Source organism: Magallana gigas, chromosome 1, assembly GCF_963853765.1.
Source record: "Magallana gigas chromosome 1, xbMagGiga1.1, whole genome shotgun sequence".
Classification (NCBI taxonomy): domain Eukaryota; kingdom Metazoa; phylum Mollusca; class Bivalvia; order Ostreida; family Ostreidae; genus Magallana; species Magallana gigas.
Window position 1 is genome coordinate 73,422,606 of NC_088853.1, and position 24,372 is coordinate 73,446,977.

General features: G+C 35.6%; 1 protein-coding gene across 1 annotated transcript; it reads left to right on the forward strand.

The window, feature by feature from the left end:
* Positions 1-17,575: 17,575 nt before the first annotated feature.
* LOC136272708 (uncharacterized) lies at positions 17,576-24,372 on the forward strand. Its single transcript, XM_066074984.1, has 2 exons — positions 17,576-17,745; positions 22,958-24,372. Exon 2 carries the CDS (start codon positions 22,991-22,993, stop codon positions 24,245-24,247), a length of 1,257 nt encoding a protein of 418 aa, XP_065931056.1. The 5' UTR covers positions 17,576-17,745; positions 22,958-22,990; the 3' UTR covers positions 24,248-24,372.

Sequence of the window (24,372 nt, forward strand, 5' to 3'; positions counted from 1 at the left end):
CTGACAAACCAGTCTTCTTTTGGATGTACTATATTTAGATGTTAATAGAGACTAGTCAACAATAAATTACAAAATGAATTTTCCATCCAAGTGCTAAGATAAGTCTTCAAAACAAGAGGTTCGTGGGCCAAATCGCTCACCTGAGCAACGATAGACAAGATAAAATCAGTTTAATGGAGTTGCACAAAATATCTGATCAATGTGGTATAATACATGTAGATCCTGTATAGTTTGCATTCGTTGTTTTCGACAAGTGTGGCAAGTACAATGCGTTTATTCTGCGGCATACAGATATGGTAAGACTATAGGGATAAGTAATTTGATCATTTTCCAACGATCTCGTCAGAAATCGTTAATTGAAGAAATGGAATAACTGTTTAAAACAAAGCTTGAACCGAGAAGCCCCGGCAAATCCAAGATTGCGAGTGTCGTCCCTTTACTTATTTTAACGTACATTGAATACTAGTACACGTTTTTAACATGATTGAAATGGGTTTGCAGTAAATGTTTTAATGCAATACACAGAAATACACTTACGTGTATTGCTAATCTTAATCATTTTTTGCTTCGGGAACAAATAATAAAGAACTTCACTATCCGACAACAGAGCCCCTGTGATTACCCCGGGATACAGAAAGCATCGTAGAGTTTGAATGCGTCATTTCTATTTTTGATATTATACAACATGATTAACTTAGTTTATTGGGTTTTCCGTTATTTTTGTCAAAAAAGCCAAATAATTCGTATTAGAAAAAAATATGAGTAATTCAAATTAAGCTTAGAAACTGCAGAACATGGAAAATTACATATCGTTGATCTTAAAATAAATAATGATCAATAAAACCAACTCCCGTCAGAACTTCCTTACTTTAATTCACTGATGTAAACGCTTCTCACAATAAAAAAAAGTCCGATCGAGGAGATACGAGTAGATGATGATTGTGATGGCACCCGTTATTTACGAAATTCAACGCGGGGGAAAGTGAAAGCTGCCGATGAATATGTTCCAAGACCATGGGCGAAAATGACGGACATTTTTTGGAGGGATAGAAACTGTTTGAACAGATTAGAGGGTTTTGTCAACGTAATAATGCACATACGTAGATTAAATATTCTTGCAAAATCGTAAAACATTCCGACTTATGTATATATACGTAATATGTAATATATATATATATATGTGTGTTATATCATTTTGAAAGGGATTAATTTAATTACAATCAATATCGGTTTGAATTTAAGAATTATCATTTTATCTTTAATTTTTACAATTTCATTTTTATTTTTTTTTTAAAATATGATTGTATAGCATTTGGTGAAGACATCGTTTGGTCAACAAATACTATAACATGCGCGGATCCAGATTTTTTTTTTTTATTATTATTTTTTTTTTTTGGGGGGGGGGCTACGTTTATTTAAGTTTGCCGGGGGGGGGGGGTCCGAGGCATAATTTTGGAAATTTTAAGACGTGATTTAAAGAAATCTGAATTTTGCAGACCCCCGTCCCCCTCTAAATCCGCGCATGTTTAATCAAATTTCTTTTCATATAAAAGTACAAATGTCGTATCTTATTAAAGTGATTGATGTACATTGGAGATTTGGTGTTCACTAGATTCTCTACGGTCCTACATGGAGAGTTATTGTTCTGACCCAGAGGAAAGCGCTATAGCTGAATGTTTCAAACTACGACACCCCTGCTGCTATCTGGCAACACGATATGACGTCACTGGATGTTTTCTGGGGTGGACTATAAGATGTCTAACTGGTTAGTATGCGAGAGAGAGAGAGAGAGAGAGAGAGAGAGAGAGAGAGAGAGGAGAGAGAATGTGTGAGAGAGAGAGAATGTGAGAGAGAGAGAGTGAGAGAGAATGTGAGAGAGAGAATGTGAGAGAGAGACAGACAGACAGACAGACAAAGTATTTTTGCTAGATTAAAAATCTTATGCAGAGAAACTGTGTCCACACAACCAACGTTCCCATGGACTATACGACATCAATGGCATATGTCAAGAATCTGGTCATCAATGTATCACAACGGACGACGACCAACGTGTGCTGTAACAAATACCAACCTACACCTGCATGTAACCTACCTGCATGTAACATATAAATCAACCTAAACTGTATGTATTCTACCTACATGTAACATATAAATCAACCTCAAAACTCAAGTGACTCAGGAAAATTAATGTTTCTCTCATAACATTTATAATATAAAATATAATAAAATGTGATATTGAAACATTGAAAATTGGAATTTCGTGACTCAAATGAAGATGGAACCCGCTCAAAAGATACCTAGAAATGAAATGATATACAAGACAAACGATTTCAAGCGGTTGGAGATCAGTTAAAGATCTATGGGATATCCAATGTATGTAGATTTATGCCATGATACTTGGAGAGACAATCTACATTCAATTTGGTTTATTCACGAACATTTAAATCCATAAACAGGCGTCGGAACCGGGGGTGGGGGGGGGGGGTGGGGGGGGCTTGGCCTCCCCCCCCCCCCACTTTTTTTGCAAAGTTATACCTAACCATTAGGAACATACCATCAGGTACAGCCCCCCCCCCCCCCCCCCACATTTTGTCACAGCAAACATAGTTGTTCCTTTGGTCCTAAATTTACCTTGAAAAGAAATATTGAGAACTTTGAGTCATAGGTATACTAGTAGCGCCCCCCCCCCCCACCCCCATGAATGAGGAATTTCATGATTAGGGGAAAACATTTCGGTAGGTAAGAATTTTTTGGGGAGCTATGTTATCTCTCTCTCCCCCACCGGATTAGGATTTTTATGATTTTGGAATTTGGGGAATTAGGGTTTTTTTTTCTACTTGCTTGTCAAGAGTTCTGGGGCCCGTTTCTCAAAAAGGCGTAAATCTGGGCCTAAGTTAGTCCGACTAACGAAGCTACGCCAATATTTAGTCAGGTCTAAGTTGCGTTTCTGAAAGAGGCGTTAGTTAGGGTTTAAATGTCAAAGAACTTTGACATCTCCGCTGAGTACTAAGCATGCGCATATCGTATTTTGTTTTGCTTTGAGGCTATGATTATATGTGGTGGATCAATTTTCAAATTGATATGTATAGTACATGTACCCGAAAGTACACACGTTATTCTATACCACTGTGCATAGTTTAAGTCGTTCATAACAGTGTATATTTGTGAAAGTAGAACAAATGCCTACACACTTCTTAACATAATGAAATTTTAGAGAAAAACAGTTGATATGAAAATAGTTGATATAAGAGGTTTCAGAAATCAAATATATGACAATTCAATGCATGTAGATGATGTTGAGGCACAATCGTACATATTAATTGAACGAAACATTACATAGAAATTAACTCCAATGTTCGTGTACACTTCAAATATTTGTAGAATACAGGGACAGGGTACAGTAAATATGCCCGCATATATCTGCAGAATGATAAGTATGCTTCATATAGATATATTTAGACACTTTCAGATGCTGGGATAAGGCTTGATTCTTTTTTACCATATCACTATATTATTTGTCGAAAATAATATGGCCATGGGTTATACACAGCAACCAACTGAAATCGAAAATATATACTGTATAACTAACATTACATGAACCTTGTCCATGTCTACAGATGGAAGAAAAGTTCCATCCTCTGTTCCAATATTGAAAGAATGTAGACATTGACATGGAAACGATTATTGGTTTCCTGCGATTCAAATGATAATAGTTTTGAAAGATATTGTCAACACTTCATAACAAGACAGAAATTATCAACATTTGTGGCCGGGGTCTCCCCAAACTCCCTTTCTTGTTTTTGGTTTAATCGATTGATTGTTTTGGGTTTTTTTTCGGGGGGGGGGGGGGGTTGAAAGTAATATATACTGTATACAGGGAATTATTCGCCCCCGTTTAATTTTCAATCATTTCACCCTAGTTTTCAGCGGGTGAATTTAAGACTTGTTGATTTTCACTGTCTAATATTAAGTAACTAAGTAACAACTTTGACTGGGCGAATTCATGACAAAACGAAACTGTTTGCAAGTGTAGAAGGGCAGAAATTACACGGGACAAAAATAACCCTGTATACAGTATATTGATTAAAATAAGTATATGACAAATGCACGCTAGTTAAATTTGTAAATAATGCAAAATGTTGTAAAACTACGCTTTTGTATTGCAAGTCGACAACTTCGAAATAAAAAAAAAAAACACCCCTTGATATACATATATCTTAAAGCTATACACGCTATAATTTGCGTCAATTTTTAATAAAGGGGAAAATGTATGTGTTTGATTACTGATAAAGGTTACCTTTATGCTGTTAATTATAATGCTCAATTCGATCACGTAACAAATATATCAAATATTAAACAATAAGAATTATTTATTTTCCTGCCAGGAAAGTAGTGCCTCCTCGTGAATATCAATCTATCACGTGATATCGACAGCTAAATTTAGTCTATCATACCAAAACTGGTGAAGGGTCAACATCTTCATAATTGTGATAGTTTCACAAAGGAAAGGATACTTTCAGTAAAGCATCAATTTGTCCGATATACGAGTACAAACAAAAGAAAAAAATACAAGCCTGTGAGTAGATATGAATACTTCCTTTAAAAAAATGACGTAGACCTGTGTTTTTCCCCTATGTGCTATTTATAGATCCTATAAGTGTTAATGCGAAGTAAGGGTATCGTGAATGACAAACGTATTTTACTCATTATACATGTATGTATTTCAAATTAACAACTGTTAAGCATATTAAAAATCAAGTTGGATATTTAATTAGGCAAACAATAACGACCACCTAGTTCTCCGCGGACATGCGCAATGAGGTTGGTTTGCTCTTCCTTCATCAATATTCATGAAAAGGTATATTTTCCTGGCAGAAAAATGAACAATTAATAATCTATATCTTTGTAACGAGATGGAATTCACCATTGTAATTTACAGATTAAGGATAACTTTTATAAGTAGACAAACACATGCGTTTTCACTGCCATTCAAAATTGACGTAAATTATAGCGTGTATAGCTTTAAATATGATGAAACGAAACTATCATGAATTCAAGTAATTAAAGATCAATTCAGTTAAATGAATACAAATAAACAACACATATGCATATGCACGAAGATCACCGATAGTACATGTAAACCATACCTATTTAAAATGAATTACAATCGATGTTTAATATGAAGGCAATTGATCACTTAATCGTATAATTAATTAGATTAATGAATTTGAGCTCCGAAAATTCAAGGTTTGCATGTGAAATTAGAATCTTCAACAACCTTGACAAACGCTTGTCGATAGATCTAGACTTGATACACACTCTGCACGCTTCTAAAACATATTTTTAAGTAATATTTTAACAAAAATTGATTGTACATGTATCTACATCATGTAAATGCGAGGTCATAAACATTCAAACATAAACATTCCAAATACATGTAGCTTTCATACGGTTTTGTAAAGATACTAGGAGTAAAAAAATGAAAATGAGAATGTATACGTGTTGTAAAGTTGTAAGTAATATACATGTAGGTAAAGAATATACAACAACACACAAGGACAAATTACAACTGTAAACGTTTCGAGTTGCTCCTATTCAAAGGTGTATTCTCAATATTTTGAAATCAGTTTCGTTTCATAGGTTCAAATTTGATTAGAATCATTAAATTCCAGTCTAAGCTTACCGAGTATTGATTTAAAAATCAATAATCAATTCGTACTTATGTATACATCTATCTTGTTGAGGAATACATGTTTAATTTAGAATTGTAGCATCTTTTTAATTATTGTGTTTATATAATTTATCGGGGTATACCCATCTTTAATTCTTCATACTTAAAGTAAATTTTCTTAATGAGTAGTAATGTATATTATATGCGTTTAATAAGGTAAGCCCATTAATTATCAAATTGATTTAATCTTAATTTATTTAGAAATAGGAACAGTTATCGAACAATAGGTATCTTTTAAAGTTATATGTACATGTACAAATATTTCAATAAATGTAAATGTTTACCTTAATAACACGTAAAACAAACCAAAAATTAAAATTCTCTGTTTATTTGCATCGCCATTTTTGTGCACAGCCTAAGGACTTACGCCTACCCATTAGCCGGCGTAGATTTAAACCCAAATTTACTCCCGACTAAGTTTCCGCCTTTTTGTGAAACGCAACTTAGTCTGGTTTTGAGGTTTAGTCCCTACTTTAGTCCGGACTAAGCTTACGCCTGGACGTAGGCCTTTTTGAGAAACGGGCCCCAGGGGGTGTTGCTAAAACGCGGAACGGAAAACGGAACGGAATGGAAAATATCATCACGTTTATCGCTTAAAAAGGGTATAGACTGGCCAGAAACGATTTACTTTGTATCTTTTATTTATATCTAATGAATGATTATCAACATGTTGCTATCTTATTAATATTCATATGAATGTCTATCAATTATAGCATTGTATTCATTCGGCTTTAGTTGAGTACGAAACGGAAAAAGCAAATGTATACGAATTGTAAAACATTAAAATGATTAAACGAGCAAATTAGCTATAACGTTTTACTTATTTCTCTTATATGGTATTGCTGGCATATAAGCGTAACGTACGCAGTTAGTGAAAGCGTTTTATGCGTGTTTTGAGTATTTTTATATTATTTTCAAATATGATGTACATGTATATATACTTACATCAAAATTGAATTTTCGGTGTTCTAGACGATCTGTTATCATACAGACGATACAGTATCGTTGAGATGGAAGAAAAAACTGTAGGACTGACGACATTAAAAAATTAAAATACAGTAAACATTAAAATACATGTACCCGGTAAGTTTTGAAATTAGTAATTTGTGAAACTAGTATTTTTAGCAATGCAATTTTGTTTACGTTTGCATTACAAAGCATGCAGTTGTTTATCCCAGCAGCTATATACATATGATCCGAATAGAGAGCTCTAGACGTTGCCTGGTTTGATTTTCCGATTATATATTGTGACTATAGTCTGTCGATCCCAAAATATTCATGCAGCACATTTGGACGATTTATAATGGAAAATGTTGACATTTTTTCTCCATTTGGAAGTCACTCAGAAGACCTTGCACAATTTTTCAACACTATCATCCGGGTCTGTTAAAATGCAAAACCCCCTAGACTTCTTTATTTTTAGCCGTGTATTTATTCCAGCTGATAAGCTAGAGAGGACGTTTTAAAGGAAGAATAATGAGAATGTTTAATGCTTCTAAAAGAGAATCGCTTGAACCCTAAGGTATATATAAATATACAGCAAAAAGTGAATCGAGGATATTTTGGGACAGAATATAGTGGTCAATGCATGTACTGTTAATTTTGAGGAAATAAATATTCTTGAATAAATAATCTAATATTGCTAATCTTTCAAAAAATATTAAAAATGTACATAAAGTATATCGTTTTAGCGTACTTAACAAATCTATGAGGTAAATAACATTAGATACGATTTTCCGTTTTCCTTCCGTTCCGTTTTCCGTTCCGCGTTTTAGCAACACCCGGCCCCAGGGGCCCGTTTCACTAAAAGGCGTAAGATACGACGAAACTTAAGTTAGGCCTTAGGGCGTATGCCAAAATTAAGTCCGGCGTAAACTGCATTTCACTAAGAGGCGTACGCATGGCCGTAAACACTAGTATCGGACTAAGTTAAGGCCAGACTTACGTCCTTGACAACGTGCTTATGCACATGTTTAGACAGATGATAAACAGAAGAGAGGAAAATAGATAGATAAATATATAGATATATAGATAGATACAAATGTGTATATTCTCTAGATAGATAAAAAGATAGAAACTTGTCAATTGTGTTTGCGAGAGAGAGAGAGAGAGAGAGAGAGAGAGAGAGAGAGAGAGAGAGAGAGAGCGAGGGAGAGAGAGAGAGAGAGAGAGAGAGAGAGAGAGAGAGAGAGAATGTGAGAGAGAGAGCCTGCCTAAAGTATTCAGGCATAATAATCCTGTAAAGTGACAAATCACACAGCAAAACTTGCTAAAATGTTTTATTTGAAAGATATATTTAATGAGGCATATAGGATATGTTCATTCAAAATTATTAACTCAACAGAACTATTTTGTTATCGATATCTACGGTGATTTAACCATGCTTCGAACACCCTTGAAATTTCTCTTTTGATCATGCGTCAATTATGGCCCGAGTATAAATATTTTTTTATTAAATTTTCTGGTTTCCTCTTGCTATATCATTGAAAGAAAATCAGTGAATTAGTTTTAAAAATAGAAAATACAGCGAATTAATGCAGTAATGAGCTATTTAACCATGGATTGGACAATAATAAACAAGCATCGACAAATTATACAACAGATACTTAAAATAACGAAATTTGAATATTCCATGCAAAGATAAAAAAAATAATTAAAAACAAAACAATAAAAAAAAAACGAAAAAAAAGGAAGAGGCTCGGATAAATATATTTATTACTTATTAAGATTTGTGTCAAGGTGAAATGTGGAGCAAAAATAACTTCGGAAATAATTGATGGATTCCAAGTCTTTTTTTTTAACACAATTTGTTTCCGAAGTTATTTTTTTTTCCGAATTATTGAAGTGAAAGGGTACATACAAACCATAAGTGCATGCACGTTTATTTGTACATGTTTCACCAAAGTTATTAGATCCAAGGTACAGATGTATGTGTCAGACCTATAATGAACACAACATAATCTACCCAAGTACACTTACATGTGTATTTAGTATATTGAACGAGGCTTCATATAAGGAATAAGAAATCATTCTTTGAGTATTATGAGGTGATAATTTTGGTCGGGGCGTGATCAAATCCAATAAAGCCCCAATAAACATAGGTGGAGCTTTCATCATATTTTGGTATTAACATAATAACAATACTGAAAATGCTTTTATGATTAACCTTAGTTTAACTACCTAAGCTAACACCTTTTACTCACATAAAAAAGAAATAAAAAAAGAGGAAAATATAAAAGTCAATAATTTGCTTAGTGAGTTTTAAATTTAAAAATATTCCGCTCACACATATTTTGCGTGGAGGTAATGTGGGGGGGGGGGGGGGGGGATGAAATGCTTGCAATGCTAGACATTTCTTATACTATATGTGCATCATGTATGTATATTTTCTGCATTATTCATTGCCCAATTTACTAAAAAAAAAATATGAAACGTAATTCAAATTATTGAATAAAAATAATCAACTGAAAACTAAATATCGATTTTCTAATTATGTCATTTAACATGTAAACGGCAAGTGCAAATATAAAGAATGTGCATAACACATGGTAAGAAAGTTTCTATTCGAGAATTGGTACCACCTATCAAAACTCTCTATTTTCTTAATTTCATATGAAATTAATAAAATTTACATGACAAATTGTACAATTTAACATTACGGTCAGCACCGATATTCTCAGCAACAGAATTAGCAGTCAATTCCCGTTTACGCCTTAAGTTACGACTACCCTTGGCTAGACGTAGATTTTTGTCTTAACTTAAGACGGACGCAAAGTTACGCCTTTTAGTGAAACGGACCTTAGTCCAAATATTTGACTTACGTCCGGACTTACGACAGGCGTAAGGTTACGCCAGGTGTACGCCTTTTAGTGAAACGGGCCCCTGAGGATTAGTCTAGCCCCCCCCCCCCCTTTCAATCTGCTTCCGACGCCAGTGCTAAAGTAGCACACTGAGTTACTCAAAAATGTATTCATGACTGTTTATACCATTTAAGGAAGATAAACATAACTCATGTGAAATTAGAGATACGAAATATAAGATTTAAAATTCGAGATCTATTTCAAACTGACGAAAATGATATGTTCACCAGGGGCTCGTTTCATAAAGAGGTCTAAGTTTTGGCGTAACTTAGTCCGACTAAATCATTTACGCCCAAAATTTACGCTGGCTTAAAATGCATTTCATAAAGCTGCGTAAATGTAGGCGTAAATCTTGAGATGTAGGTCACACTTAGTCCGCCAATGTGAGCATGCGCGAAGTGTGTGCGTGGTGGAACACAATACTGAATAAAAAATATTATTATAGTAACAGTTTAAGTGTATTATTCTTCTCGATCTGCCCGTACACTAAATGAATATTTTAACGATTCAATGCAGTCATCAGTATACTGTAACAAATATACAGCTGTATAGCCATGTAATGTTCAGTATATACATATGTATGTACAGATGAAACAGATGAAATTGTTATAATTTCATATTTACACGAATATAGATTTAATCAAAAATACAGAGATACGAAAAGATTTAAAATTCGAGATCTATTTCAAACTGACGAAAATGATATGTTAACCTGGATCCTAGCAATACCACACTGTTCTAAAGAAAAACCATCTGTCTAACTTTTACATAAAATTGAATGTAATTTAATTTAATCTCAAAATGTTTTAATTTGTTTTTTAATATTATGGTAATATATTACTTAAATTACTTATGACTTATTCCAGACAATATCGATAATGTATACATTTGTGTCAATATAGCGCTTGCTTAGCGAAGGGATTTTCTTCGCCCTTTGTGTAATTAACCTCGAAACATTTTAAACCAGTGTGATTTTATTGCAGTTGGGGAAGACTGTACGTGAAAATAGATTTAGAAAATGGTTGCTTGAGTTTAAACTGTCTATAAAACAAATCCATAGTTTGAATTTTTATGAATCCTTGAAACTATATGAAAAATGAAATAATTGATATTTGGGTGAAAGTTTAAGTTTTTAATATATCAAAGCAGTATGTGTTAAGAACAAAAACATTGTAATCTTTTTGTTCCTGTGATTTTGCTGATAAATATGCAAAGTACAAAATATATATAGGTCAACCAAATACGTATTTGTTATATATGTTAACTGTGTCAGTTCAAACTCTTTCTTGTAATGTGTACATGATTAAAAAAAAACATTTCGAGTTTCCACTTTGGTTTGACATTTTCCAAAAACTATAGCATTTTTGACCTGCGTCGGTAGATACACGTGTTCTAACTATTTAAATAACATTTTTGAATAAGTTTTCTCGTTATGTCACAAATGAGATAATTTTATTACTATGCCCTGAAAATTGCTGAATCACACCGAAAATATAACCAGAAGAAATAACCTAGCCTAGCACCGTAAAACCTACGCGGTCACAGCTATATTGCCCTCCCGAAAAAAGTTATTCAAAAATGTTTTAACTATTTCTATTGCTATTTATATTTATATAGCAATATTTATAATACAGAGCCACATTTCCGAAAGTTCACACAGTATTATAAACTGTAACTATTCCAAAATGCTTTGAAATAAAATAAAAAAAGTTCACGAGGTCTCTATGCTTTCACCTCATATACATTTAAGATGTCAATTCTATGATTTACGCGTCTTTTTCGCAAACAAAATGACGTTCCATGAAGCACCCAAAGTCGGCCCACTGTCCCCCGGGGTACATCAGGGCCACACAGTCGTCGTCAGCTGTGTAGGCGTTAGGGTCGTACGGTCCCCAGTGGGTGAAGGTCAGGGTCCTGTTATTGGTGCTCCACACAAAAGATCCCTCCGTCAGGATGTCTGACCCACCGAGCCACACAACACAGTCCATCCAGTCAGTCAGACAGTAAACTATAACAAATGAAATGCTAAATAAAAAATGACCGTCGATAGTTATTATTTGAATTGAATAGATTTTATTGATTAAATCAAACGGATTACACACAAGTTCTTAACAGCTGAGGTAGTCTTCTCCTAATAAGGAACATTATAAATTCATTATTTATTATTGACAACATTTACGTTGATTTAGCGATGGAGAGTTTTAACGTTTTGGGTTTAATGGGAGTTTGGTGGTAAATGAGTTTGTAATTTGATTTGTTAATTGAGGTGAATGTCGTCGTTATAGTTATAGAAAAGACATAAATTGTTTTAAAGATCTAAAACATATAAATGTATGTAGTTACATGTACGTTCAACTGTTCTTTTTTTAGGAGGGGTCAATAATTTGTACCAATGCTTTCAAAAGTGGAAAGTTATAACATTTTGCGTTAAATTGGAGTTTGGTGGTAATTCGTTTACAATGTATTTGATTTGTTATTTGATGTGAAGGTAAAAGTTTGTTCTAGGAAAGACACGAGGTTTTTAAGCCCTAAAACATATGAATGTATACGTTATATTTTTTTTAGGACTTATAACACTTGAAATGGAACTTTAAGGATTGTATGATTTCATTGATAACATAAAGGTCTTATGGTGACGTTGGTTTCTCACATGGCGTCATGTTCTCTGTAATCCAATTGTTTTCTTCCAACGAATCGACTTCTGCCAAATACGACGACTGCTGTTCGCAGACAAGCTAAAATCCAAAAATGGTAATTCTTAGTTATTCACATGAGAGCTTTAAATAAAAGAAAATATAACATAAAGAAAAACAATTATTTCTATCATTAACAAATTATATAAAAATTTGAGAGTGTTTGGAAGCTATTTACTGTATTGAATTAGACCTATTTGCAAGGAAGTTTTTTTTCTTTTAAACTTTAAATATTCCTTATTTAATGAAATTGTCACACTGAATTCAGTGAAACTATTTTTTCCGATGCCCATGATGCAACTTCCTGGATGGTGATGAGTCTGTTTGTCAACATGGGAACTAACGAATAGATATAGACTACTGTACATATCAAGTACAGAAACATGGCTGACCTTCGCTACATAAGTACAGAAACATGGCTAACCTTCACTACATAAGTACAGAAACATGGCTAACCTTCGCTACATAAGTACAGAAACATGGCTAATCTTCGCTACATAAGTACAGAAACATGGCTAACCTTCACTACATAAGTACAGAAACATGGGTAACCTTCGCTACATAAGTACAGAACCATGGCTAACCTTCGCTACATAAGTACAGAAACATGGCTAACCTTCGCTACATAAGTACAGAAACATGGGTAACCTTCGCTACATAAGTACAGAAACATGGCTAACATTCGCTACATAAGTACAGAAACATTGCTAACATTCGCTACATAAGTACAGAAACATGGCTAACCTTCACTACATAAGTACAGAAACATGGCTAACATTCGCTACATAAGTACAGAAACATGGCTAACATTCGCTACATAAGTACAGAAACATTACTAACCTTCGCTACATAAGTACAGAAACATGACTAACCTTCGCTACATAAGTACAGAAACATGGCTAACCTTCGCTACATAAGTACAGAAACATGGCTAACATTCGCTACATAAGTACAGAAACATGGCTAACATTCGCTACATAAGTATAGAAACATACTAACCTTCGCTACATAAGTACAGAAACATGACTAACCTTCGCTACATAAGTACAGAAACATGGCTAACCTTCGCTACATAAGTACAGAAACATTGCTAACATTCGCTACATAAGTACAGAAACATGGCTAACATTCGCTACATAAGTACAGAAACATTACTAACCTTCGCTACATAAGTACAGAAACATGACTAACCTTCGCTACATAAGTACAGAAACATGGCTAACCTTCACTACATAAGTACAGAAACGTGGCTAATCTTCGCTACAGAAGTACAGAAACATGGCTAACCTTGGCTACATAAGTACAGAAACATTGTAACCTTCGCTACATCAGTACATAAACATGGCTAACCTTCGCTACATAAGTACAGAAACATGGCTAACCTTCACTACATAAGTACAGAAACATGGCTAACCTTGGCTACATAAGTACAGAAACATTGTAACCTTCGCTAAATAAGTACAGAAACATGGCTAACCTTCGCTACATAAGTACATAAACATGGTTAACCTTCGCTACATCAGTACATAAACATGGCTAACCTTCGCTACATAAGTACAGAAACATGGCTAACCTTCACTACAGAAGTACAGAAACATGGCTAACCTTGGCTACATAAGTACAGAAACATTGTAACCTTCGCTACATCAGTACATAAACATGGCTAACCTTTGCTACATAAGTACAGAAACATGGCTAACCTTCACTACATAAGTACAGAAACATGGCTAACCTTGGCTACATAAGTACAGAAACATTGTAACCTTCGCTACATAAGTACAGAAACATGGCTAACCTTCGCTACATAAGTACAGAGACATGGCTAACCTTCGCTACATAAGTACAGAAACATGACTAACCTTCACTACATAAGTACAGAAACATGGCTAACCTTCGCTACATAAGTACAGAAACATGACTAACATTCGCTACATAAGTACAGAAACATACTAACCTTCGCTACATAAGTACAGAAACATGACTAACCTTCGCTACATAAGTACAGAAACATGGCTAACCTTCGCTACATAAGTACAGAAACATGACTAACCTTCGCTACATAAGTACAGAAACATGACTAACCTTCGCCGAAGCCCAGTTCAGAGATGTCTGGTCACGAAAATAGCAGTGGTCTTTGAAGTAAAACCATCCTATTTCACATGCTGAAAAATATGTTTGTAATTGTGTTTGTTTCCTGAAAGATGCAAAACGTATTTTTTGTTCATAAACCAGTTTAATGACTTCTATTAAAAAAAACTCACGATTTTGCGACCAAAACGACCAGCCAAGCCTAACATCGTAAGCAAGTGCCTCTGTAAGGGGAGTCGTCAAGAGTTTACAAGACTCTGACTGCGGGTGATAAAACAACCCACCACACCCCGATTTATAGGCCGCACATTTCATTGAGCATTGAACGATTCCAACTGAAGACATCTCGGCAATGTATCCAACTGTTCCCGCCGTTAGAACTTTGTTTTCAATGTATTTGTTCTTTGATAAAAACAACTGATGGTTTTCAGCGATTACACCCCACGTGGTCAAGGACAGAAGAAGGATTTGACAACGGATCCGGAGAACAGTTTGTAGGCAAAACACGAACATTATTTCAGTTTATATCCACTTTACATGTACATTTTTATGCATGTAACAGGGTAGCGCCGTTAACAATCATGGCTCATCACAATAATAGCAACGTTACAGAATATTCAAAGAATGTGTTTCGTTCTGCTCAGCGGAGGACAAGTTTTAATTACAAATTAATTAATAATTAACACCAAAAGCAGAAAAATTCGAGCCATTTTCATTGAAAATAGTTTTTATAGCTGATAAGGAATTTAAAATTCGATATAACATGCAGGGGCATATATAGCAAACCTTCATACATATTCTGTAAGATTTCAGTAGCTTAACATCGTATCTATTTTACGTATTACGTAAAATATTAATTATAGCTTTTTTCAACCAGGTCGTTCATTATTCAAACTTAATTCAACGGCAATGCAATAAAACAAATTAGTTTTTTGAAGTTGTATACAATGTTAACATCAATTTTTTAATATTAAAATACAATTAGTCTTGTCACTTAATGAATATAAGAATGCATGATCAGTTACATAATTAGGAACCGTGTTGGTCTGTTCCTATGGTAACCGGGGCGGTCAATTTTACAATTATAGAATAAAAGAATTGAGCTAATAATAAGTTATGGACGAGTTTCACGTTGATGTAGTCAAAAAGAAAACAAAATTACTTTCTTTAATTACAAATTTGAAAATATAGGCTAATAGTTAGTCTGTAAAACTTGTAGGTGTTGAGCAACGATTTTGCTGCGAGGATTTTGTTAAACTTTAAACACACGTGAAAGTCATCAATTAAAGAAAACCGAATTATTATACTTCATTCTGATTGGTTTAGACGCAGTTGATAATCCGTTTTATTACCCTCAGCGTTAGCAACACACTTTGCAATGGGCAACACAACGAATTATCATTACATGCGCGTAGATTATGCGTGTACGGTTCGCCGTAGAATTCACGTCATTTCTATATAGAAGCGGTAAAATTTTCTCGAAAATAAGACATTTATAATAACAAAATAAATAGTACCTGTTTGGGAGGGTAACAGTACTAGTTCAAATTGACACCCCGAGAAAACCATTGGCAACCGACGGGGAGTGAACAATATATACTTGCTTGCAAAAAAGGAAAGGGGAACAGTTCTAATATAACACACCGAGTATAAACGCCTATCAATAATGATGAGTTTTTAAATTAATTTCCCGTGTTTTGTTTAGTTCATTGCCTGTTGTATTAACATTATCATTATAAAGAAAAGTGAATTTTGTACCATTAATGTGCGAGTTAACCCATTATTTAAGCATATAGCTAGCTGATGCATAAGTATATGAATTTTAAAATACATGTACACTGGGGCCCATCAAACATGTTGATAGTGATCAAACTCCTTAAGGTCAACATCTAGTAAATGAAAGGTGCATGCTTACAGGTTCATATAAATTAAGATATAAATTCTTTCAATGATGCTTCATAACAATAACTTTAATTGTTTGGCAGGGTGTACCGAGGCTAAGTTGTGGGTAAACACAATGGACAATCTTGTTTTAAGGTGTCATTTTCAATAAAGTATGAACGAATTGAAAAACAAATTTCGGAGTTTTGTCAATTTTTGACTAATAGAATATATCTAGAATGCCTATACAGTCTCTCACAAAACGGAATTTAACAAGCTCTTGACCTCCTATTTAAAATGATGTCAAATTGAATATAGGTATTTCCCATGATTTAACACAGAATGTCAAGAAATTGTTGATTTGTCTACATGACTCCTTTAAAGCCGTTAAATAGGGGAAAAAGTACGGGGAAAAGATTCTTTAAATCAATAATGACGTCATAATGGTTCTAGCACCAAAAGGGCACTCTGGAATAGCCCCAGAGTCAATGAATCTAGATGCATAACAGCTATATATAGGCTTAATATTCATTATACTTGGACGTAATGTTCAAGCTTAAGTATTAATATGTAAGAGTTGAATGTGTCCCAATTAATGACTTTTTCCTTTTCCCGCAGAATTGCCCCCCCCCCCCTTGCTTTAATCTATAAAAAATAATTCTACTCTAAATTGCTATAAATTAATAAAAGAGCATTAAGTAAATGATGGATATTCAAGGTTGGAAAAATTAGGTCCCAATATAGATCGGATACCTCAACAATCAACAACAACCCCCTCTCCCCTCTCTCTCTCTCTCTCTCTCTCTCTCTCTCTCTCTCTCTCTCTCATCTCCATACACATTATATCTTCCCATTGTAATGAACAATTAACAAACGGATATCAGTATTACGCAACAGATGCGCGCGTTTATCTATAAACACGGCAATTCACCGGGCGGCGGACCGTGACAAAAAATAATAAATTAGCCTACATATGTACACGCGGTCACTGATCTCACTGCACAATGTAATCCATTGGATTTAATTATATATATAACTCACGTGCACTTTATGCATAACAAAGCTTAACACACATTTATGCCTATGCTCCCCAGGGGCCTTTGTTTGGAAGCATTATACTCTCAAGATATCGATTCATCTGAGAGCGATTGGCAGATAGAAAGAAAGAAGACAGAAGATAGACAGATGGAATGAATAGACGGAGCGTTCAGTTATTTATAGGTGGGTGTTATGAGTCAGAGAGAGGGGAATAAAAACACCAACAACAAACGGAATTAAGTGACCGGGAAAATCTCGGTTGATGAACTTCCCGGGGAAAATAGAAGTAGCCCGGATGTGACCAAGTTAATCAACAGAAGGGACAGCGATCTCTGTGTGTGGAGGATTAGGCCGGTGTTATCGAACTACTGCTGATTGAACGTGTATTGTTCGGCAACCCGGCGGATTGTATTTAAAAGGAAGATCACGTATATTGGTGTGTGGATCTAAACAGGTAGGTCTCTCTCTCTCTGTCTCTGTCTCTCTCTCTCTCTCTCTCTCACACAGACATTACGTATCAAATTACATCTGTTGAACGGTATATGTATACATTTGATCAGTCACCTGTAATATATTGGACATAAAGAGATAATATATTAGTATACAAGTTTCTTAATCTCATGTAAAATTAAGATTAATCATTTTACAATAAGTCTTGTTAACGTGTTTGAAGGGGGATGGCCCGGGGATAGAGTAAACATGAAATTCTAGTTTCATTTTCGGTTAGGCTAAAGGGATTCCCATTTAAACTCATGTGCGCTATCGATTCAAGTGGCGGATCTAATGTGGGTTAAAAAAACACGGCACTACACTAAACAACAGCGGATTAAGAAGGCTGGGAAGGGGGGGGGGGGTCAACGAATACCCCATCAGATCTACCCTGAAACTTCATTTTCAGAGACTTAATACATGTGTAACTATTTATTTCGTCGATATACTTATTATTTAGTAAAGAAAAAACCCTAATATTTATCTTTAATCTTTATAGATATTCTTTATATCTTTATATAGGACTCTTCTTCTGAAGAGAGTGATAAAATCAAAATATGGTGAAGATTACACGGCCTCTTTATTTGGCGGTTGATTTCCAATGGGGGAGGGGAATAAATGTAATGGACGTTTTTATATGGTATTTTTCGGGCTCAGAAAAAGTCATGCTTTTCTAATAACATTTAAATATCTCGTATACCAAAACAAAATATCTTGAAGTAGAGAGAAAAAATCGCGGCTGATTTTATTAAGGGTACCCGGGCCGTTCAGTGTTTGAAGTTTGGAAAACACTTTCTTGCAGGGCAGGAGTTGATGATCAATCAATCAATCATACTTTATTTCCTCTGTTAAGAGATATGACAACATACAACTAGCATATGATTATATACAATTTATATATGCACACACACACACCCACACCCACACCCACACACATTACATGTACACATACATGAAAATGAAAACAAGAGAAAAAGTTATTTACAGTGTCCCATAGGGGTAATAGCCTTGAAGTGGATCAGGTAGTAGCGGAAGTGGCAACTGTTATGGATCGGAAGTATGCTGCCGCTGTCGCCCGAACAAGATTGAAGTTCAGAATGTGGAATGATTTATTGTCCGATTCATGATTTGTACGACGCCCGAGAAGTACATGAAATAGGTCGTTTTCAGAAAGACCACATAATTCCGCGCATAATTCTATGTTGAAACAGTTTGTTATTATGTTCCACCAATTTTCACGTATTACCACAGTAGCTGGGCAGACACAAGAAGAATGTTGAAACACGTCGACAAAGGATTTACCGCACAGAATACATGAATAGGGATTTCCATTGAAACTTACACTTGTGCAGAGTTTACAGATGAACTTGCAGAGTTTGATTTCCGAATAGTTTTCAGGTATATTCCAAATCGAGGAGGGTTTTGACTCTCTGAAAATTTCTGTGAAAACTAGGAAGTCAGGGTCATGAGACATCCGCGCTTTTCGTTGAGAAAGGTGTGAATTAGTAACATTGTTGCGGACAATTTTCTTCCAGCAAGGTTTCTCGGGAAAGGTTCCGTCTTTTAGAAAATCCCACAAGTAAACTGTAAGGTTGTAAGATTGGAGAACCTTTATAATATCAGGAATAAAGCCAAACTGATTTACGGAAAGATCGTGTAAGTAAGAAAATAATCTCGTTAGAAATATCCTTTTTGTTAACGTTTTTGGGTCTAAACGACAAAGTCTCCCAAAGAATAAAAGCTTCCGAACGTCAATCTCTGCGTTGATAGGTAAGACATCAAAAAAGGATTCGCACATGTCTGATCTGCACAGTTTTGGTAAATCCAGCGAGTTCTTACAGACAAAGTGTTGAAATGCGTTTAGTTTGTTTTTGTCTGTTAGAGACAAGTTGCACCAAAGTTCGCATCCATAAAGCACTGATGGGAGTACAATTTTTTTGTATAGATGGGATAACGTATTAGGGTTAAGAAATGGTGTGCCAAGATCGGATAATGCAAAGTAGGATTTTCGTCCTTTGTTGCATGCTTCGTTTATTCTATCCGAAAGTTTACACTTGTGGTTGATTACGATTCCTAGATGGTTGTAAGATTGTTCACAAGACATTTTTGCAGGACCTAGATGCCAGTTTGTGTTATCTAGTTTAGCTTTTTTAGCGCGAAACTGTAGAACACATGATTTAGACGCATTAAATGTAAATCGCCACTTGCAGGAATAGTTGTATGCAATATTTAACAGTGTTTGTAGCGCAAGCGGAGAAATACCAATTAGAGCCAAGTCATCTGCTAAGGAAGTGCAGCTGCTAGGTATATTGAGTATACCTGTGTTTGGACTACCGGACTGTATGGCATGGATGAGATCATTTATGTAGACAAGATAAAGGAACGTTGATAGTACGCCACCCTGTCGAACACTTTGTTGTACGGGAAACCACTCTGAACGAGTTTGATTTACGACAATTGAGCTTAGGGTGTTTTTGTGGCATTTGTTAATGAGAGACCATAATTTGCCCTTAATACCAAGTTCATATAGTTTAAACATTAGTCCAGGCCTCCACACCGTGTCAAATGCCTTGCTGGTGTCAAGAAAACATACGAATACATTGCTTCCTTGTTCTAAATTATGTATTATTGTCTCTTGGAGATTAAATGACGCTGTCAGACAACCTAGTTCCTTCTGAAAACCCTGTTGTTGAGAATGTGGAAAATCTCTAGTTTGTAAAAGTTGTTGATTGATTCGATTGTACACAACCTTTTCAAAAAGTTTAAAGAGGCATGGTAATAAGGCTATTGGTCTGTAGTTGTTGCAGGAATCTTTAGACTTGTTTCCTCCTTTATGTAATGGAACTATAAGACCACGTTTCCAACAGCGAGGGATATAGTTATATTGCACAATAGCATTAAACAGCTTCAAAATACAAGCGATAAGTGATGCACCACCATGAATTATGTGTTCATTGGTTACAGAGTCGTCACCGGGTGCTTTACGTAATTTGAGTGTATTTATGGCTGACGTTATTTCTGCTGTTGTAAGTTGACCCCCTGGTATATACCCCGGATCCTCTTCACATTCAGTCGTAAGATGTTGGTATTTATTACTAATCGTGTTTCTGAATGCGTGATCGAAACTATCGTCCTCCAACGGAGTATATAGTTTCCTATAGAACGAAGCGAACGTTTCCGTAACACCTTGTGGGTCTGTATGAGTAACTCCTTCTTCGTCGCGGATTTCTGGGTAGATTCGGGATCTCCTTGGCTTTCTGCGTTTGGTTAATTTCCAAAACAGGCGGACGTCAATTTCTGCGGCTTTGTCAATGTCACTGTATACTTTTCGCATATATTTTTCGTGTTCCTCATTAAGAGCATTTCGAAATTGTCGCTTTGCCCGCTTGTACTCTCGGTATGGCTTAAATTCCATCCCACGGGGTCTTCCCTCGGACACCCATACCCTACGTTTGTTCCGTTCAATTGTATGTAGATTTTTGACAGATTTAGTCCATTCTGGTCTAGTGTAAGGGTTGTATTTGGAAAAGGGGACCGAGTTTTGAGCGCAAGTAATTAATATTTCCGTTATATCACTGACGAATTTATCAATGTCTTTATCCACCCTGATTTCGCTTAGTAGTAACTTGTGTATGTTTCGTTCCACTTGGTTTCTATATGTTACAATGGATTCAGGTGTTGCCTTGTGCCATGCGGGTAATATGGTGTTAGAGTTCATTAGAGAGTGCCTTTGAATTTTAAGGTCAAAATATGCTAAAACCGGTAGATGATCAGATGTGATGGAAAATGCACCCTCCTCAATAATCTTATACCGTTTCAACCCATTGAGGACATGTTTGTCAAAAAGAATATAGTCTAGTGTTGTACTCTTCTGGGTAAACGTGAACTGCTCCCCCTCAACGACAAAATCCTTGTTTTGGATACACAATTGATACTTGGAGATAAAATTAGATAATAATTCCGCCTTAATCAGGTTTGTATCACTTGTGTCAACTAAACTTCCGTTGAAGTCACCTGCAATAATAACTTTACCATAACATGAGTAATATGTGTTTAGATTTTCGAGTATGCTAAGTTCTTGCGTGTAAGCATCAATATTGCTATCAGCTGGCAAATAAACACCGATTATGTAGTATGTGTTACCAGAATGATCATCGAGTTTAATTCCTATAATTCGTCTGGTATTATAACAACTGACTTCTTTTACAGAAAACATTAGGGATTTCTTATACATGATAGCGACGCCCCCTTTACCGGTGAACGCCGAATTACCGTGCATTATATTTTCATCGTCAAGTTTGACAAAACAAGCATATTCATTGTGAATAGAGTCAAGATAATTGTGTGTACTTTCTTTAAGTTTATGCTCTGTTATGACCAAAATATCACACTTTTCTTTTTCTAAAAGAGTTGACAAACAAGTTGTAGATGGGCTTAACTTTTCAAAGAATAGTAATTAATGAAGCGAGTTCCTTCTTGTACAATGTACATAACATGTTCAGGAAGAATAGAAGTGAAACCGGCTTCTCCCTTTCAAGAAACACGATTCAGGGAGGTATCCGTCCGGTATTTAAATCGTTGAGATTGTGTTATTAATTCACATGCCTATTTAATAAATATACAGTTTAAATGTACAATGTGCTATTTCAAAGCCCATCATAGCTTGACCCATCTTCCCAAGTCAAAGGTTTCTGATCCGCCCCGCTCTACATTAACCCTTGACTTGGGAAGATGAGCTTGACCATTCACTGAAATTCTAGAGTGTTTTCTTCTTCGAAATACAGAGAGAGAGAGCGAGAGAGAGAGAGAGAGAGAGAGAGAGAGAGAGAGAGAGAGAGAGAGAAAGAGAGAGAGAGAGTATTTAATGCAATACTGTGTTACAAAACAAATTCATCTTTCAAGTAATAAATAATAATCTTCAGATGTGATACTGAGCATGTGCATTTGAGATGTTTAAAAGGCTTTTTCTGGTATAATTTACCTGCATATATATAGCTATAATTTTATGAACTTTTCACCCCACTCTTTTCATGAAACTGTTTGACCGGGTTTTTCCCGCATGATATCAAAGTATTTCCGGAGTGTGATGGTTAAATACAGAAATACACGTGCATGTCAATTTAAAAGTGTGAACAACTGAACATGTCTTGTGAACATGTCTTGTCTTAAATTTACAGAGTGATCTGACCAGTTCATGAATTTGGCGAGAAATGGACGAGATAGGAATGACTGAGAAACAGGTGTGTGATGGAGACACTCAATGTGATTCTAAAACTAATGAAGACAATGAAACAACGGCAGATGACATTGCTGTGGAAATAAACTCATGCTCTAAACAGTGCATTGGGTCTGATTATGATGACAAGAAAATAGAAAATACAAACAACGAAACAACGAAAATTTTAACAGAGACCAAGCATCGCAGTGAAAAGTCTGACCAAGAAGACCCAAAAATAGAAAATTCAGATACAGAACCGACAGAGGCTTTGAAGTCTGTGTGTCGCGGTGAAAAATCATCCAAAGGCAAGACTTCCAAACGAGTTCGATGTTATCCCAATGAGGCGGAAGTTGCTAAAGTGATTGAATTGTTCCAAGAGAGACTTGTTTTGACATTTAATCGCAAAAAGACAAAATATCAACGGATCTTATCAGAGCTCGGTGTAAACGCCAAACCCCACTGCGGAGAAGCCGACCACGAGGATGAGGAAGACATGGAAATGATCATCGGTGAGACGTATTCTAAAGTGCGGTGCATTCGGAACTCCTTCCGGTTCGGTGGAAGCATAAATTTCCGAAGGTTTCTCAGAGGATTACATAATGTTATTCGTAGAAGGAAGGCAATCCGAATAACCAGGCCGTTGGATAGTATTCAGAAGGAAGATTTTGACTGTGAGTTAAAAGCAATAGCTTCGGAACTCTCCATCGCGTATGAATATCAATTAGCAATGCTAGCGGATGCCGCGGAGGTGAATGCGGTGGCAGATCACGCAGTGCGGTGTATGATGAGGTACCTTAAGGACACTGACGCGGTGTTCAATCCAACCAACCTGCTACAGGCAGTGATAGAGGAAAACCCCCGATGCACTCTGAAATATTACAACAAAGAACTCCGCACGAGGATAGTGAAAACGGACAACCTAAGGTTGCAGGTGGATCAAAGATGGCGGCTGCATGACGTCTTAAAGCAGCCTGGCGTTCGCGTCATCGACATGGTGTCGGGCCAATATCAGTACTTTGGGTGCTTCACCCCTTTTGGTTTTAGTTGCCGTCCGGATAAATATGGCTTCCGCGGGCCTTTGCACATATGGAACGAAAATGAGGGAAAATACACACTAGTTCCGAACGATATGACATCATGTGAGTCGTCCAAACGACGGAAGATCACTTACAACCCAAAGAATATTCATCACAGCTATGAGCCGACATTATGCTGTTGCCATGACGACACGGGGTCATGTGACAAATAGACTTGCACGGTTCTGGATTTCAATATTTAACTTTAAGATGTGTTATTTGTTTGAACTCTAGTCTTTTTTGTTGTTTTGTTTATTTGAAATAGATTAATAAATTGTTTTTAATTTTGATATTTACA